Below are 18,299 nucleotides of genomic sequence, written 5' to 3'. Positions count from 1 at the left end.
GGTCGGTGGCACAGTGGTTAGCGCTGCTGCCTCACAGCACCAGGGACCCGGGTTCGATTCCCGGCTTGGGTCACTGTCTGTGCAGAATCTGCACGTTCTCCCCCCGTGTCTGCGTGGGTTCCGGAGTCCGAAAGACGTGCTGGTTGGGGTGCATTGGCTGTGCTAAATTCTCCCGCAGTGTACCCGATCAGGCACCGGAGTGTGGTGACTAGGAGGTTTTCGTAGTAACTTCATTGCAGTGTTAATGTAAACCTTACTTGTGACACTAATTAAAATAAACTTTATGAGCGCAGGATTGCAATTAATCATCGGAGGCCACCCGTGTGTCCGACCTCTGCTAGCTCCTATAAAAAGCCATCATGAGTGATCCCAAATCTCCTGCATTTTGACTCTAACCCTGTTATTCCTCATGTTCAAATACATTTCATATCATATATAATCTACAGTGCAGAAGGAGGCCATTTGGCCCATCGAGCCTGCACCGACAACAATCCCACCCAGGGATAACCCCACATATTTACCCGTCCTAGTCCCTCTGACACTAAGGGGCAATTTAGCACGGCCAATCCACCTAACCCGCACATCTTTGGACTGTGGGAGGAAACCGGAGCACCCGGAGGAAACCCACGCAGACACGAGGAGAATGTGCAAACTCCGGACACAGACAGTGACCTGAGGCCGGAAGTGAACCCGGGTCCCTGGCGCTGAGAGGCAGCAGTGCTAACCACTGTGCCATCGTGCCGCCCAAAATATATTTAGTTATTTCTGTAATCAACTTGCGCCACCTTTGCAGGTTAAGGGTTCTGAATCCAGACAACTCTGAGGGGAAACATTTCTCATCCCCCATCTAGATCTTTTTTTCAATGTTTTTAAATCTATGGCCTCCGGTTATTGATCCACTCACCAGAGGAAATAACCTTTCTCTGACATAGTCTACCATCATCTTGAAAACTTCTATTCCGTCACCTCTTAACCTTCGCTGTTCCAAGGAGAACCGTCCTAACTTTCCCAATCTCTCCTTATCCCCCAGGAATATCTTGGGAAATCTCCTGTGTGCACTCCCTCTCTCTCAAAGGCCGCTACATCCTGCAGGACCCAGAATTGTCCACGGTGCTCGAGTGATTTGTAGAGTTTGATTTTGTAGACCTCCCCGCAGATTGGGTTAAACTCCTTTTTTAATTTTACCCAGGTTGAACCACGTCAATGTCGTGGCAGCACGGGACGTTCCCGAGGGAATGCAGAAACTTGCCCTCAACGACCTGCCCCTGCTGGGAATGGAATATTGTGAAGGAGGAGATCTTCGCAAGGTTGGTGCTGAAATCTAGTATGGGCAGCTCTGTGTTTGAAAAGTACCGCGAATGCTCATCATTGTCACCCTGACTGAGAGTGACAGGTCTGTGCGTTCCAGTTCTTTCCTCCCCCTCCCCATGCTTCTCCTTCCCTATCTTTCTCTATCCTTCTTTCTTCCTCGAACTCCTTCGTTAACTCCCCTTCTTACTCATCCCTCTTTCTCTCCCTCCTTCATTCCCTCTCTTTTTCTATCCATCATTCTCTCCCTCTCTAGTCCTCCTCTCGCTCCTCTTTCTCTGTCCCTCTCTCCTCATTCTTCCCTCTCTTTCCATCCTTTCCTCGCCTCTCTTGCTGCCCCTTACTCTTTTCTTCCTTCCTTCCTTCTCTCCCTTTCTCTCCTTTCCCTCTCCCTCCTCCTCTCTCTATTTCTCTGTCCCTCTCTCTTCCACCTTTCCATCACTCCCTTCTCTTTCTCCGTTCCTTGCTGTCGCCCTCTCTCCTTCCCTCTTTCTCTGCCTCTGTTCCTCACAATTTCCTTCTCCCTTTTCCTTACACTCTGTCCTTCTTTCTGCCACCATCTCTTAACTTCACCCTCGCACTTCTGTCTCCTTTCTGTGATTGAGACGGATGGGACAGAAGACGGAGGAAAGAAGCTTTGGGTTGGGTCAGTGTTAGGTAGGGCCAGTGGAATTTCCCCGGTACTAATTTTCCTAGTGTGGTGAGTACGGGGAAAATGAGAGAGTGGAAAATGTGCATGCTGATGGGTAGATCAAGGGATATTGCTGAGAGTGTGCCAGTTTGGAAATGGCATTGGGTTGCGGAGTTTGGAGAAAATATTTACACAGAGATTTCATTGCTATGTGACTTCATTCATGTCCGTGGGCTGTCTCCCTGATAACAGTGAGGATGTGAGCTGTAGATTTCTGTGCACTCAACCCCATGCTTCGATATGATTGTTCGTTCAGCATCTTTGATGTGCGTAATCTTGATCCTTGCTTAATTTGGAACTTTCTTTGACCAAGTCCATTTCGTGATCATTCTTATTGCATGAGTCTCATCACGTCTCGGCTGCTGTGAATCATAGATTCATACAATCCCTACAGTGCAGAAGAGGCCATTTGGCCCATCGAGTCTGCACTAACCCAGGCCCTATCCCCATGATGCCACACATTTCCCACGGCTAATCCATCTAACCTACACATCTTGGGGACACTAAGGGGAAATGTAGCATGGCTAATCCATGCCTACTGGGCGGCACGGTGGCACAGTGGTTAGCACTGCTGCCTCACAGTGCCAAGGACTCGGGTTCGATTCCCAGGTTGGGTCGCTGTCTGCGCGGAGTTTGCACGTTCTCCCCGTGTCTGCGTGGGTTTCCTCCGGGTGCTCCGGTTTCCTCCCACACGCCAAAGATGTGTGGGTTAGGTGGATTGGTCATGCTAAATTGCCCCTTAGTGTCAGGGGGACTAGCTAGGGTAAATGCATGGGGTTGAGGGGAGAAGATCTGGGCGGGATTGTGGTCGGTGCAGGCTCGATGGGCTGAATGGCCTCCCTCTGCACTGTAGGGATTCCATGATTCTATGAATCTATTTAACCGACACATCTTGGGACACTTAAGGGGCAATTTAACAGGGCCAATCCACCTAACCCACATATCTTTGGAGTGTGGGAGGAAATCGGAGCACCCGGAGGAAACCCACACAAACATGGGGAGAACGTGCAAATTCCACATAGGCAGTCACCCGAGCCAGAATTGAAGCTGTGAGACAGTATTGCTAACCATTGTGCAACTGGGCTGTGGCCATCAACTGGGGCGGCACTGTGGTTAGCACTGCTACAGTGCCAGGGACCTGGGTTCGATTCCAGCCTTGGGTTACTGTCTGTGTGGGGTTTGCACATACTCCCCGTGTCTGCGTGGGGTTTCCTTGAGCAGTCCAAAGATGTGCAGGTTAGGTGCATTGGCCATGATTATTGCGTGGGGCCTATAGGGTTAGGTCGGGGGATTGGGCCTAGGTCGGGTGTTCTTTCGGAGGGTCAGTGCAGGCTTGATGGGCCAAATGGCCTCTTCTGCACTGTAGGAATTCTAGTCAGGAGCAGCTTTGCTCCCCGCTGTTTAGTGCATTGTCCACATTCTGTAACTTTTACTTCCTGTGTTCCAGTTCCTGAATAAATTTGACAACTGTTGTGGGATGCGTGAGAGTCCGGTGCTTAACCTGCTTATGGACATTGGTGAGTACAGCAGGTATCCCATGAAATGCATCATCTTTCCAGCAATGTGCTCTTAGAAAGAAGTTACAAAGGTTGTTGATGGTTATCCCAGCTGTTAACCAATCTCAAGAAAGCATCGTCTATAGAGCTTGATTTGAGGGCTAAAGGAATTAAAATATAACGACAAGTTGCATCAGCATTTGGAAGGCAGTGGTATAATCAGACAAAGCCAGCATGGGTTTACAAAAGGGAAATCACGCTTGACGAATCTATTGGAATGTTTTGAGGATTTAACTAGTAGAGTTGACCGAGGAGAACCAGTGGATATGGCTTATATAGATTTTCAGAAGGCTTTCAACAAGATCTCACAGAACAGAATAATAAAGCACCTGGGATTGCAGTTAATGTCTTGAGATGGATAGAAAGCTGGTTAGCAGATAGGAAGCAAAGAGTTGGCATAAATGGGTCGTCTTCTGATTTGCAGTCAGCGACTAGTGGGATTCCGCAGGGATCTGTGCCAGGACCCCAACTGTTCACATTATATATGAATGATTTGGAAGAGGGAACTGAATGTATTATCTCCAAATTTGCAGAAGATACAAAGTTGGGTGGGAGGATGAGCTGTGAGGAGGATGCAGTGATGCTTGATTTGGACAGGCTGAGTGTGTGGACATCTGCATGGCAGATGCAGCACAATGTGGATAAATCTGAGGTTATCCACTTTGGTAGCAATAATAGGAAGACAGATTATTACTTGAATCGAGGGAGGTGGATACTCAGCGAGACCTTGGAGTCCTCGTGCATCAGTCGCTGAAAGTAAGCGCGCAGGTACAGCAGGCAGTGAAGGCGGCAAATGGTATGTTGGCCTTCATAGCAAGAGGATTTGAGCATAGGGATAGGGATGTTTTGCTGCAGTTGTATAGAGGGTTGGTGAGGCCACACCTGGAGTATTGTGTGCAGTTTTGGTCTCCTTATCTGAGGAAGGATGTCCTTGCTATAGGGGGAGCACAGTGAAGGTTTACCAGGCTGATTCCTGGGATGACAGGTCTGTCATATGAGGATAGACTAAGTCGGTTAGGATTATATTCCCTGGAGTTTAGAAGAGTGTGAGGGGATCTCATGGAAACTTATAAAATTCTAACAGGGTTAGACAGGGTAGATTCAGTAAGAATGTTCCCGATGGTGGGGGGAGTCCAGAACTAGGGGTCATAGTTTGAGGATAAGGGGTAAACCTTTTAGAACTGAGGTGAGGAGAAATTTCTTCACCCAGAGGGTGGTGAATGTGTGGAATTCACTCCCACAGAAAGTAGTTGAGGCCAAAACATTGTGTGATTTCAAGAAGAAATTAGATTTCACTCTTGGGGCGAAAGGGATCGAGGGATATGAGAGGAAGGGGAGATCAGGATATTGAATTTGATGATCAGCCGTGATCAAAGTGAATGGCGGAGCAGGCTCGAAGGGCCGAATGGTCTCCTCCTGCTTCTAGTTTCTATGTTTCCATGACTAGTGGCTTGTATGGATTAAGGGTGATTTTAAGATTAAATCTTTAAGATTAAGGGATTCATTAAAGTAGATAGGAAATAGTTTCCCTCCATGCAAATGAGTCCAGAACAAGGGGGCATAACCTTAAAATCAGAGCTAGGCTGTACAGTGAGGTCAGGAAGCACTTTGTCACACAAAGGATAGAAATCTGGATGGTTAGGTAACGATATTCAGGATCAGGGAGCAAAGATAGGAGATAAACAGTAGATCAGCCACGACCTAATTGAATAGTGAACAGGATCAAGGGGCGAATGGGCTCCTCATGTTCCTGTGCTTCGCCAGGCATAGGGCTGGTTGATCCAAGAAGGTCAGATGTATCATTGAGCTGTCAGCTCACTGGGAGGTGATGGAGGAGGGGGAAGTGAGGGGGGAACCCTACGCGTATCTTAATTTAAAAGCACTACTCATCCTGCTGAATCTCACTGATGACGGATGTTGCCAGCTCAGCCCAGCGGTCATGGCTACCGCACCCCACCCCATTCCCTTCCTCTCCCTTGCCTGGTGCGTGATATCGCCCAGCGTAATCTCTCGGAGTGACTGTTCACCTCATCGTCCCTGATGCCAGCCCGTGCTAACTGGATCAGCGCTGCCCACGCTCCCTGATACTGAATTTATCCGTTGACTTGGTTTCCTCTCGAGTCAGTCAATATGTCAGGCGACGTGAATTTGACTCTAATTACAGGAGAGTGAAGACCACGGCGTGGGGGGCGGGGGGGAGGGAGGTGGAAGAATTGTTAATGGGAGGAAGGAGGTTGTGACTGTCGTTTCATTTCCTTCTTCCTGCAGTGGAATCGGGGAATGAAAAACTCACGTTAGCTCTCACTCTTACTCACTGATGCTGATTGTCAGCCAAACAACTGGTTCTCTGTCAAACTAAATGCGCTGCTGATCACCTTTTGAATTTTAGCCTCTCTCTCCACCTCCCTTCCACTTTGTTACTTTTCATTAGAGAATCCTACAGTGCAGAAGGAGGCCATTAGGCCCATCAGGTTTGCACTGATCACAAACCCAAGCTAGTCCCCCTGACACTAAGGGGCAATTTAGCACGGCCAATCCACCTAACCTGCACATCTTTGGACACTAAGGGGCAATTTAGCATGGCCAATCCACCTAACCCGCACATCTTTGGTCACCTAAGGGGCAATTTAGCATGGCCAATCCACCTAACCCGCACATCTTTGGTCACTAAGGGGCAATTTAGCATGGCCAATCCACCTAACCCGCACATCTTTGGTCACTAAGGGGCAATTTAGCATGGCCAATCCACCTAACCCGCACATCTTTGGTCACTAAGGGGCAATTTAGCATGGCCAATCCACTTAACCCGCATGTCTTTTGGACTGTGGGAGGAAACCGGAGTACCCGGAGGAAACCCACACAGGGAGAACATGCAGACTCCACACAGACAAGTGACCCAAGCCTCTGAACTGAACAGACCCTGGCGCTGTGAGGCAGCAGTGCTAACCACTGTGCCACCTTGCCGCCCCGAATATTATTGACTGAATATGTGGTGCAAAACGTTTTTTTTTCCCCCTTCCATATTTGTGTTCTCCCCATCTATATTCTCCCAGGGATAACGTCCACCCATGGAAGAGAGTGATAGAATGTTGCTGCATAGAATGAGGCCAATAAATGAGGGTGGCACAGTGGTTAGCACTGCTGTCTACCCGGGTTCGATTCCCGGCTCGGGTCACTGTCTGTGTGGAGTCTGCATGTTCTCCCCGTGTCTGAGTGGGTTTCCTTCGGGTGCTCCAGTTTCCTCCCACACTCCGAAGATGGTGAGGTGGATTGGCCATACTAAATTGCCCTTTAGGTTTAGCATGGTCAACACATGGGGTAACAGAGATAGGGCCTGGGTGGGATTGTGGTCGGTGCAGACTCGATGGGCCGAATGGCCTCCTTCTGCGCTGTAGAGATTCTTATGATTCTATTTTATGATCCAATCGGCACCTCATTAATATACTTGCTCTGTGTACGAGCATCTCAGCTAATCTCATTCCCTTTCCCTGCCGCCCTGCAAGCATTTTCCTCATCAGGTAGTGACCGTTTTGAAAGCCCTGATTGAATCTGCTGCCACCACACACTCAGGCAGCGCAATCCAGCTTCTAACCGCTCGTTGTGTAAAAATGTTTTCTCTCCCCCCCCCCCCACCCCCCCACCTCGTGTCGCCGTTGCTTCATCCCTTTAAATCAATGTCCCCACAGTTCTCCATCCTTCCACCAGTGGGAACAGTTTTTCCCTGTCCACTCTGTCCACACACCAGGGGTTTGAACGCCTTCATCAAAAGCTCATCCCCACCTGCGACACAGTGAGTTAGCACTGCTGCCTCACAGCACCAGGGACCCGGGTTTGATTCCCGGCCTGGGTCACTGTCTGTGCGGAGTTTGCACATTCTCCCTGTGTCTGCGTGGGTTTCCTCTGGGTGCTCTGGTTTCCTCCCAGAGTCTAAAAGACATGCGGGTTAGGTTGATTGGCCTTGCTGAATTGATCCTAGTATCAAGAGAGGAGCAGGGTAAATATCCGGGAATAGGGTCTGGGTGGCATTGTGGTCGGTGCAGATTCAAGGGGCCAAATGGCCTCCTTCTGCACTGTAGGGATTCTATGATTCTTCCATGATTCACTCAAGTACCTATCTATCTCTGTTTTAAAGACACTCAATGACCCGGCCTCCACAGCCTTCTGTGGGAATGAATTCCACAGATTCCCCAAACCCTGAAGAAATTCCTCCTCATCTCGGTTCCAAAGGGTCGTCCCTTTACTCTGAGGCTGTGCCCCTCGGATCCGAGTCTTTGTGACTGATGGAAACATCTTCCCCACGTGGAGGGAGGTGGGGATGGAGGTGGTGACAGAGTTGGAATGAGAGGTGAAGGAGATGGGAAGGGAAGGATGGAATATGACGAATGCTTCAGCCACGGAGATGATAAAGTCAATCAGGAAGTTGCTTTTAACTGCTGTGAACTATGGGCTTTTAAGTGGGTGTGGATCAGGAGAGTCCAAGCCTTTTGTCTCATTGTACCACATAAACCAGGGCTTCCATCCCAGTTCCCACTAATATCCAGCCATCCCATGGTGCTGCGATCTTGATGTTCAGGCTCAGGATCCAGGAAGCTGTATGTTGAACAATCCCATTCTCGATTAGTAGCCTCGATCAATACTCGAAGGGGAAAATAATTGTCGGAATATGGGAAAAGAGCAGAGGGAGTGGAACTAACGGGATTACTCTTTGATAGTCGGGTTGATGGGCCGAATAGCCTCCCTGTGCAGTTCCACTGGAGGAGGGAACAGCTAAGGGTTATGATTTCCATGTCTGAGATGCACCGCGGTGGCATGGTGGCACGGTGATTAGCACTGCTGCCTCACAGCGCCAGAGACCCGGGTTCGATTCCCGGCTTGACTCTGTGTGGAGTTTGCATGTTTTCCCTGTGTCTGCGTGGGTTTCCTCCGGGTGCTCCGGTTTTCTCCCACAGTCCGAAAGACCTGCTGGTTAGGTGCTAAATTCTCCCTCAGTGTAACCCGAACAGGCGCCGGGATGTGGCGACTAGGGGGATTTTCACAATAACTTCATTGCAGTGTTAATGTAAACCTACTTGTCACACGAATAAATAAACTTGAATTTAAAAATGCATGCATAAAAATGATGCACAGAGTCTTGATTTCAGTCAGATAATGAGTGAAACTGCACAGGGAGGCCATTCGGCTCATCAACCCGACTATCAAAGAGCAATTCTGTTAGTTCCACTCCCCCTACTCTTTCCCCATATATTTGTGATGGGGTGTTCACCCTGGATTGATATCTGCTCTGACTGTTGGGGGTCTTTTGTGTTTTAGCCTCTGCCCTCCGGTACCTGCACGAAAACAGAATCATCCATCGTGACCTAAAGCCAGAGAATATTGTCCTACAGCAAGGAGAACAGCGAGTGAGTGACGCCAGGAACCGTGCGAGCGGATATATCCTCAGTTGTCGTGGAGCGGAGGGGCAGTTTCACCAATGTTTGGATCAATCGCAGTGAGGGGGTATTGTTGGTTTTAAGGAATCATAGAATCTTACAGTGCAAAGGAGGCCATTCAGCCCATCAAGTCTGCACTGATCACAATCCCACCCCCTTAAAACCCCATGCATTTATCCTAGCTAGTCCCCTGACACTAAGGGACAATTTAGCATGGCCAATCCGCCTAACCTGCACATCTTTGGACACTAAGGGGCAATTTAGCATGGCCAATCCACCTAACCTACACATCTTTGGACACTAAGGGGCAATTTAGCATGGCCAATCCGCCTAACCTGCACATCTTTGGACACTAAGGGGCAACTTAGCATGGCCAATCCACCGAACCTACACATCTTTGGACACTATGGGTCAATTTAACATGGCCAATCCACCGAACCCGCACATCTTTGGACACTAAGGGGCAACTTAGCATGGCCAATCCACCTAACCTGCACATCATAGAATCATAGAAACCCTACAATACAGAAAGAGGCCATTCGGCCCATCGAGTCTCCACCGACCACAATCCCACCCAGGCCCTACCCCCATATCCCTACAGATTTACCCACTAATCCCTCGAACCCGCACATCTTTGGACTGTGGGAGGAAACCGGAGCACCCGGAGCAAACCCACGCAGACACGGGGAGAATGTCTATGTGGAGTTTGTACAGTGTCACAAGCCAGGAATCGAACCCGGGTTCCTGGCGCTGTGAGGCAGCAGTGCTAACCACTCTGCCACCGTGCTGCCCTAAGATACTTTGATACTCACTAGATAATCATTGAATCAGCACTAATTCTATAGGCTAGCTCAGAACGTCGCATCTTTAGATATTACACCAAACCTGCTGTAGCGGTTTCCAGTTTGGTTTTAATTGTAAAATTATGAATTCATGGGTACTGCTAGCATTTCCTGTCCATCCTCAGTTGCCCTGAGAAGGTGGTGGTGAGCCGCTGCCTTCCTGATGGTCCATTTCAGAGGGCAACTTAGCCTCAACCACATTGCTGTGGATCTGGAATCATGTGTAGGCCAGATCAGCTAAGGTTGGCAGATTTCCTTCTCTGAAAGGACATGGTAGTGAACCGGTTGGATGTTCTTTACGATTATGATTTTCAGTGAACGAGTGCTTCTTTGCACTGTTCTTCCAACCTTTTACAGTTAGGGATAGGATGGGGCCATTCAGCCCCTTGATCTCTTGCGCCGTTCAATGAAATCACAGCTGATCTGTCTCCAACCTCCATCCACCTGACTTGGCTTCATTTCCTTGAGTTTGCAAAAGGTCTATCTGAGATGTAAGATGTTTTAACAAGCTAATATCCACAGTGTTTTGGGGGGAGAGAGCTCCACACTTCTTCTGCTGCTGCATAAAGAAGTGTTTCCTAACTTCCCTCCTGAATGGCCTGGCTCTGACGTTGAGGTTATGCCCCTTGTCCGAGAATCCCACACCAGCTTTTCAATCTACCCCTCACAATTGCTTTTAAAAATCCTAAAAATCTCAATCAAATCACCTGTTAGCCCTTCCAGGGGATACAATCCGAATTTATGTAATTTCATAATCAAACTCTTGGAGTGTTGGTAACATTCTGATGAATCTGTGCTGCACTCCTTCTATGGCTTTTGTAAATTGTTGGTCCTTTTGAGATTTGGTATTCTAGTGAATCAGTCCTGATGAGTACAAGATGAAAAGCTTTGGCCGCATGTCTCCTTTTTTCACCAATACTCAAAGCCTGTATGTTCCTTTCAAAATGAAGGGCCTGGAACTGTACACAGTACTCCAGATGTGGTCTATCCAGGGCTTTGCACAGCTGCAGCAAAACTTCCTCCCCTTTGTATTCGAGCCCTCTACTTCATAGATCATAGGGCGGCACAGAGGGTTAGCACTGCTGCCTCACAGCACCAGGGACCCGGGTTCGATTCCCGGCTTGGGTCACTGTCTGTGTGGAGCCTGCACATTCTCCCCGTGTCTGCGTGGGTTACCTCTGGGTGCTCCGGTTTCCTCCCACAGTCCAAAGATGTGCGGGTTAGGTTGATTGGCCATGATACATTGACCCTAGTGTCAGGGAGATTAGCAGGATAAATATGTAGGGTTACAGGAATACGGTGGGATTGGAGTCAGTGCAGACTCGATGGGCCGAATGGTCTCCTTCTGCACTGTAGGGTTTCTATGATTCTATGGATTCTATGATGAGCACAGCACGCCATTCAGCCCATTGTGCCTCTGCTAGCTCTTTGAGGGGTCTACCCAATTATGTCCCATTTATTTGCTTCCATTCAAATGTTTGCTCCATTTCCCCAAAGATTAATATTCCACCAACCTCTTCCATTATTTTCTGCACCTGACCACTATCGTTTTGTGATCTATGTACCTGAACCCCTAAATCATTCTGAATCTGCACTGTTTCTGGCTCCTCCCCTCTTGGAAGGATACTTGAATCTATTGCCTGTTCTTCATGTGCCCCAGTGGTGTAATCGGTCAGTGCGTGATACTGATACAGCAGTGCAGCCACTGGGCTATGCCGAGGTTGTGAGTTCGAGCCTCACCTGAAGCTGACGTTTGGACGGCACAGTGGTTAGCATTGCTGCCTCACAGCGCCAGGGACCCGGGTTCGATTCCCGGCTTGGGCTATTGTCTGTGCGGAGTCGGCACATTCTCCCCGTGTCTGCGTGGGCTTCCTCCGGGTGCTCCGGTTTCCTCCCACGGTCCAAAGACGTGTGCGTTAGGTGGATTGGCCATACTTATTTGCCCCTTAGTGTCAGGGGGGCTAGCTAGGGTAAATGCATTAGGTTATGGGGATAGGGCCTGGGTGGGATTGTGGTCGGTGCAGACTTGATGGGCCGAATGGCCTCCTTCTGCACTGCAGGGATTCTATAACCTCGTGTTTAGCTGCATTGAAATCCATCTGTCACATCTGCCCATTTGCGTACCTCCCAATGTCTGTATAATTTTATGTTTCTTGCTGTGCCATTGGATCTTTTACATTGACCTTTTAATTCAAAAGGCAGCATTTCTGACAATGCAGCACTCCCTAGGTACTAGATCTAAGTCAGGCTAGATTGTGTTCAGGGCTCAAGGACATTAGAAGATTATTTGAATAGGGACAGTGTGCAGGGGTACGGGGAAAAGGCAGGAAAGTGGCACTAAGTCATAAGGTTCATTTGGACAACTGATTTTCTTTCATTCGTTCTTGGAACAAGGGCATCACTGGCTGGGCCAGCATTTATTGCCCATCCCTAGTTGCCCTTGGAGAGCAGTTAAGAGTCAACCACATTGCTGTGACTCTGGAGTCACATGTAGGCCAGGCCAGGTAAGGACGGCAGATTTCCTTCCCTAAAAGACATTAGTGAACCAGATTTTCTTTTTCCAACAATCGTTTCGTGGTCATCAGTAGATTCTTAATTCCAGATATTTCCTGATTGAATTCAAATTCCCCCATCTGCTCTGGCGGGATTCGAACCCAGGTCCCCAGAACATTGGCTGAGTCTCTGGATTAATAGTCTAGCGATAGTATCATTCGGCCATCGCCTCCCCTGTGCAGACACGATGGGCCGAATGGCCTCTTTCTGAGCCGGAACAATTCTGTGATTTTGGCATGGAGTCCGAACCCATAACTTCCTCCCTCAGAGGTGAGAGTGCTACTGACTGGCCATGGTTGACAGCTGTGAATGGATGACACAGCCTCTTGGACCTCGATACACATCTGGAGGAGGTCTCCGAATCTATGAATTTGCAAACAGCTGCAGGAGCTCCAACCTCGTGAGCATTGGCACCAGTGGTCAGAGGGTTAAATTCATAACTCGGGCCTTTGGGGAAAATATGTCGCCTGCTCGGGAAGTGATGTGTGACTTTGCTGAATTTGTTTTTGGAAGAAGCTGGTTTTGAGTTTCTTGTCTTTGTGACCCAGAGTTGACATTGACATTTTATCAGTTGTTCGACACCGTTGGAACACTAAAAGCTGCTTCCTTCAGCACACAGCTCCCAGGGGTAAAGCCATAAATAAAATGTTCCAGTGTGGGTTTTGGTAATCTGTGACATTCATTGGCTCAAAGACGCACATCCTTGATAAGCACGCAAGATCATTCTGTTAATCTCTGTTGCCAATCCGTGACCTTCTGACTCACTTTTCTCAAATGCCAATTTCGCATCCCTCCTGGCACAACCTCTCACTTGACTAAAGTCCACTGCCCTGCCCTCAGTGCCTTGATCATGTGGTCCTTCCAGTCCTGCTTGACTAATCTCACTGTATTCTTTGAAGAAGTCATGGAGTAGCTAAGGATAATGCAGTCGATGTAATTTATCCAGATTTTCAAAAGGCCTTTGATAAGCAACAACACAATAGTAATGAATAAGGGCAGAGTGATGGATTAAGTCGAAGCATGGCAAGCTAGCTAGCTTTAAAGTAAGAGAGCAGGGGTGAAGGCGGTACGGTAGCACAGTGGTTAGCACTGCTGCCTCTCAGCGCCAGGGACCCAGGTTCGATTCCCGGCTTGAGTCACTGTGCGGAGTCTGCACGTTCTCCCCGTGTCTGCATGGGTTTCCTCCGAGTGCTCCGGTCTACAGTCCGAAAGATGTGCGGGTTAGGTGCTAAATTCTCCCTCGGTGTAACCCAAACAGGCGCCGGAGTGTGGCGACTAGGGGATTTTCACAGTAACTTCATTGCAGTGTTAATGTGTTAAGCTTTCTTGTGACACTAATAAAGAAACTTTAAACTAAACTAAGGTGGGAGGTGGTGTTCTACAAGGATCAGCGCAGAGACCACTGTTATTCACAATTTATATATATAATGTGGGTAGATTTTGCAATTGAAAGCACAAGAAGACATGAGCAAACTTGCAAAATTGGTTATAGTTAGTAAATGAAATTCAACATCAACAAATGATCAATCGATCAGTATTACATTCTAGTAAGAAGAATAAGGAGGCCACGTACTCTAAGACCATAAGACATAGGAGCAGAATTAGGCCATTCGATCCATTGAGTCTGCTCCGTCATTCGGCTGATTTGATTCTCATCCCCATTCTCCTGCCTTTTCCCCGTAACCGTTGACCCCCTTATTAATCAAGAACCTATCTATCTCTGTCTTAAAGACACTCAATGACCCGGCCTCCACAGCCTTCTGCGGCAAAGAGTTCCACAGATTCACCCAAACCTCTGGCTGAAGAAATTCCTCCTCATCTCTGTTTTACTTCACTCTGAGGTTGTGCCCTCGAGTTCTAGTCTCACCCGCTAGTGGAAACATCCTCGCCACCTCCACTCTATCCAGACCTCTCAGTATTCTGTGTGTATTCTCAGTATTCAGTATTCTGTGAGTTTCATTAAGATCCCCTCATCCTTCTAAACTCCATCGAGTATAGACCCAGAGTCCTCAATCTCAGCAAAAATAATCTCAATGGAATAGAGAAGCAAAGGGACAAATGTACAAATCACTAAAAGTAGCAACACAAAGGCCAAAAGCTAACAAAATTACACTAAGGTTTATTTCTAGAGGGATAGAATTGTGAAATGGAGAAGTTATGCTAAACTTGTATCAAACCTTGCTAATACCACACCGGAGTGGACAGTTCTGGGTGCCATATTATTAAAAGGAGAGGGTGCGAAAAAGTACGACATGGATTATACCAGAGCTATGTGGTTATACCTGTCAAGAAAGGGTTAACAGGCTGGATCACTCTTCTCTTGAGAAAAGGCGGCTGAGGTGGGGGGTGACCCAGTCGAGATCTTTAAAATTCTGGAAGGTTTAATTGGAGGCGGAACGCGGAGAGAATGTTTTCTCTTGTGGGGGAAGAGCAGAACCAGAGGCCATCAGGATAAGATAGGCACAGACGAATCCAATAGGGAATTCAGATAGCGGGAGATTGAGGAACACCGAGTACTTGAGACATGTAGTGTAGACGTGTTTAGACAACCCCCTGAGAGAGAAAGCAACGGGGTGGGGGGGGGGTTATACTGATGAGTAAGGATTGGAGGAGGCTGGAGTGAGACGTCAACACCAGCATGGACTCGTTGGGCCAAATGGCCTGTTTTCCTGCTGCGTCTTCTCATTAATTCTATTTAACTAACTTTTAAAATATTTTTCTGAGCCTTTCGATTTTGTTTGGCATTCCACGCTCCCCCTCCCGCCCCCACAACCGTTGCTCAGTTTTCCATTTCCTACTTTTAGGCATTTAACTTTTACTTTCTCCACTATCTTTAGTTTTTTATTATCGTTCTTGAAGTTGTGGTGGGCACTTTTCTCTTCAGATCTCTTTATCGCTGGCATCCTGACACCACCGAGAGTTTCCTTTTTTAATCCTGGTGGCACAGTGGGTTAGCTCTGCTGCCTCACAGCGCCAGGGACCCGGGTTCGATTCCCGGCTCGGGTCACTGTCTGTGCGGAGTCTGCGCGTTCTCCCTCCGTGTCTGCGTGGGTTTCCTCCGGGTGCTCCGGTTCCCTCCCACAATCCAAAGATGTGCGGGTTAGGTGGATTGGCCGTGCTAAACTGACCCTAGCATCTGGGGGGATTAGCAGGGTAATTATGCGGGGTTACGGGAATAGGGTGGGATTGTGGTCGGTGCAGACTCGATGGGCCGAATGGCCTCCTTCTGCACTGTAGGGATTCTATGATTAATGGGATATATTCTATACCTTTTGCCATCTCTTGTTAAAACCATCCCCCTGTTTCTCTCCAGGCCTGTCCACTAATTTACCCATCCCACTATCCCTCAGTCTACAGTTAAATGTCTGTGACACACACACACACACACACACAAATTGCTCCTTGGTGTCTGTGCATTGAAAGTTATTGTTGTGTTTTGTCCCCAACCCAGTTGATCCACAAAATCATTGACCTGGGCTACGCCAAGGAGCTGGATCAGAGCAGCCTGTGCACCTCTTTCGTCGGGACTTTACAATACCTGGTAAGAGCCTGCTTTGTGGCCCCCTTGCCCGGCCATCGAACGCCGGAGGAGATGGAGATGTTCGAGTGCACTTTGCTCAGTCAGAAATTGCTGTGCGGCATTGAACCAGAGGAACTAATCTTTGATTGGAATAAAACGCTGACAGGGTGATTGAAGAGGGTTGGGAGGAGGTTCCTGTGGGGCAGTATCGGTAACTTGGGCCAAATGGGCTGGTTCTGTGCTGGAGGTTCTGTGCAGATGACCCATTTTTGTTGGTCAGTCATTCAGTGAGGGAGGGGCGGGGGATGGATTACACAGTGAATGCAGGGCAAGAAATTGGCCCATTTTACTTTGGTTTTCATTCCTGGGATGAGGGCATCACTGGCATTTATTGCCCATTCCGAATTGCTCTTGGGAAGGCGATGGTGGACCACCTCCTTGAGCCGCTGCAGTCCATGTGTAGGTACACCCACAGTGCTGTTAGGGGCTGTTGGTGGTTAGCACTGCTGCCCCACAGCGCCCGGGACCCGGGTTCGATTCCCGGCTTGGGTCACTGTTTGTGTGCGGAGTCTGCACATTCTCCCCCCAGTGTCTGCGTGGGTTTCCTCCGGGTGCTCCGGTTTCCTCCCACAGTCTGAAAGACATACTGGTTTGGCGCATTGACCGGAACAGATGCCGAAGAGTGGCGACTCGGGGAATTTCACAGTAACTTCATTGCAGTGTTAATGTGAACCTTACCTGTGACACGAATAAATAAACTTTTACTTTAAAGGAGTTCCAGGATTTTGACCCAGTGACAGTGAAGGAACAGCGATATAGTTCCAAGTCAGGGTGGTGGACAACTTGGAGGGGGTCTGGCAGGTGGTGGCTTTCCTCCGAACCTGCTGCCCTTGTCCTTTTTTAAGTGGTAGAGGTCATGGGTTTGGAAGGTGCAGACATTTAGTTGGTTTCTCTACTGACGGTTTTAGCCCTGTGCTGAAGTATAGCATTGACTGTTTTACAGGCCCCAGAGCTCTTGGAACAGAAGAAGTACACCGTGACGGTGGATTACTGGAGTTTGGGAACGCTGACCTTCGAATGTATCACCGGATTCCGACCATTCCTACCCAACTGGCAGCCCGTAGCCTGGTAAGTGCACAGGGGTTTGTGTTCAAACCGAGAGCTTCGAGGGATCCCGTGTGTATGAGGGACTGAACGTGGAGGTTAAGGTAGATTAGAAAGATTACACCTTTCCTCATCAAAATCTATCAAAATCTGTGGGTTTCCTCCGGGTGCTCCGGTTTCCTCTTAGATGTGCGGGTTAGGGGGATTGGCCATGCTAAATTGCCCCTTCGTGTCCAAAGATGTGCGGGTTAGGTGGATTGGCCATGCTAAATTGACCCTTAGTATCCAAAGATGTGCGGGTTAGGTGGATTGGCCATGCTAAATTGCCCCTTCGTGTCCAAAGATGTGCGGGTTAGGTGGATTGGCCATGCTAAATTGCCCCTTCGTGTCCAAAGATGTGCGGGTTAGGTGGATTGGCCATGCTAAATTGCCCCTTAGTGTCCAAAGATGTCCAGGTTAGGTGGATTGGCTATGCTAAATTGACCCTTAGTATCCAAAGATGTGCGGGTTAGGTGGATTGGCCATGCTAAATTGCCCCTTAGTGTCCAAAGATGTCCAGGTTAGGTGGATTGGCTATGCTAAATTGACCCTTAGTATCCAAAGATGTGCGGGTTAGGAGGATTGGCCATGCTAAATTGCCCCTTAGTATCCAAAGATGTGCAGGTTAGGGGGATTGGCCTTGCTAAATTGCCCCTTAGTATCCAAAGATGTGCGGGTTAGGAGGATTGGCCATGCTAAATTGTCCCTTAGTGTCCAAAGATGTGCAGGTTAGGGGGATTGGCCATGCTAAATTGCCCCTTAGTATCCAAAGATGTGCGGGTTAGGAGGATTGGCCATGCTAAATTGTCCCTTGGTGTCCGAGGGACTAGCTGGGGTAAATATGTGGGGTTATGGGGGGTTGGGATCGTGGTCGGGGCAGACTCGATGGGCCGAATGGCCTCCTGCACTGCAGGGATTCTATGATTCAATTCTATGAATAGCGTGGTAACTCTCTATTCCCTTCTGCCTTTGCATGTTTGTCTCATTTCCCCTTGAATGCATCTGCGCTATTCATGTCCAACAACCCCCTGTGGTAACCGACTGGTAGCTAGGATTATTTGACAAAACAAACAAGAGACTATAGAGAAAGATCAGTTGGGTGACGGTAATTCTGCCGATTACAGTCTCTTTGGGTTACTGAGCTGATTGGTTTGGTTAATTTGTTTTCTGATGATCAGTGCTAATTGAAGGTTTGCCTGGAATAGAATTTGAGGAAGGAGAGAGAAAAATGAATGGAGTGCCTTGAGGCACTTTGCG

The 18,299-nt window shown here is 48.5% G+C and overlaps 1 protein-coding gene across 1 annotated transcript in view; it reads left to right on the top strand.

The window, feature by feature from the left end:
- ikbkb (inhibitor of nuclear factor kappa B kinase subunit beta) overlaps nucleotides 1-18,299 on the top strand; it is a 97,759-nt gene that overhangs the window by 52,956 nt on the left and 26,504 nt on the right. Inside the window, 5 exon segments of the mRNA XM_078238484.1 lie at nucleotides 1,190-1,307; nucleotides 3,447-3,516; nucleotides 8,866-8,954; nucleotides 15,831-15,920; nucleotides 16,903-17,027. Coding sequence (XP_078094610.1) covers nucleotides 1,190-1,307; nucleotides 3,447-3,516; nucleotides 8,866-8,954; nucleotides 15,831-15,920; nucleotides 16,903-17,027 — 492 coding nt within the window.

The sequence above is a fragment of the Mustelus asterias genome, chromosome 22 (genome assembly GCF_964213995.1).
Source record: "Mustelus asterias chromosome 22, sMusAst1.hap1.1, whole genome shotgun sequence".
NCBI classification, from domain to species: domain Eukaryota; kingdom Metazoa; phylum Chordata; class Chondrichthyes; order Carcharhiniformes; family Triakidae; genus Mustelus; species Mustelus asterias.
The sequence above is the reverse complement of the archived record's forward strand: the minus strand, read 5'-3'. Positions and strand labels throughout refer to the sequence as shown.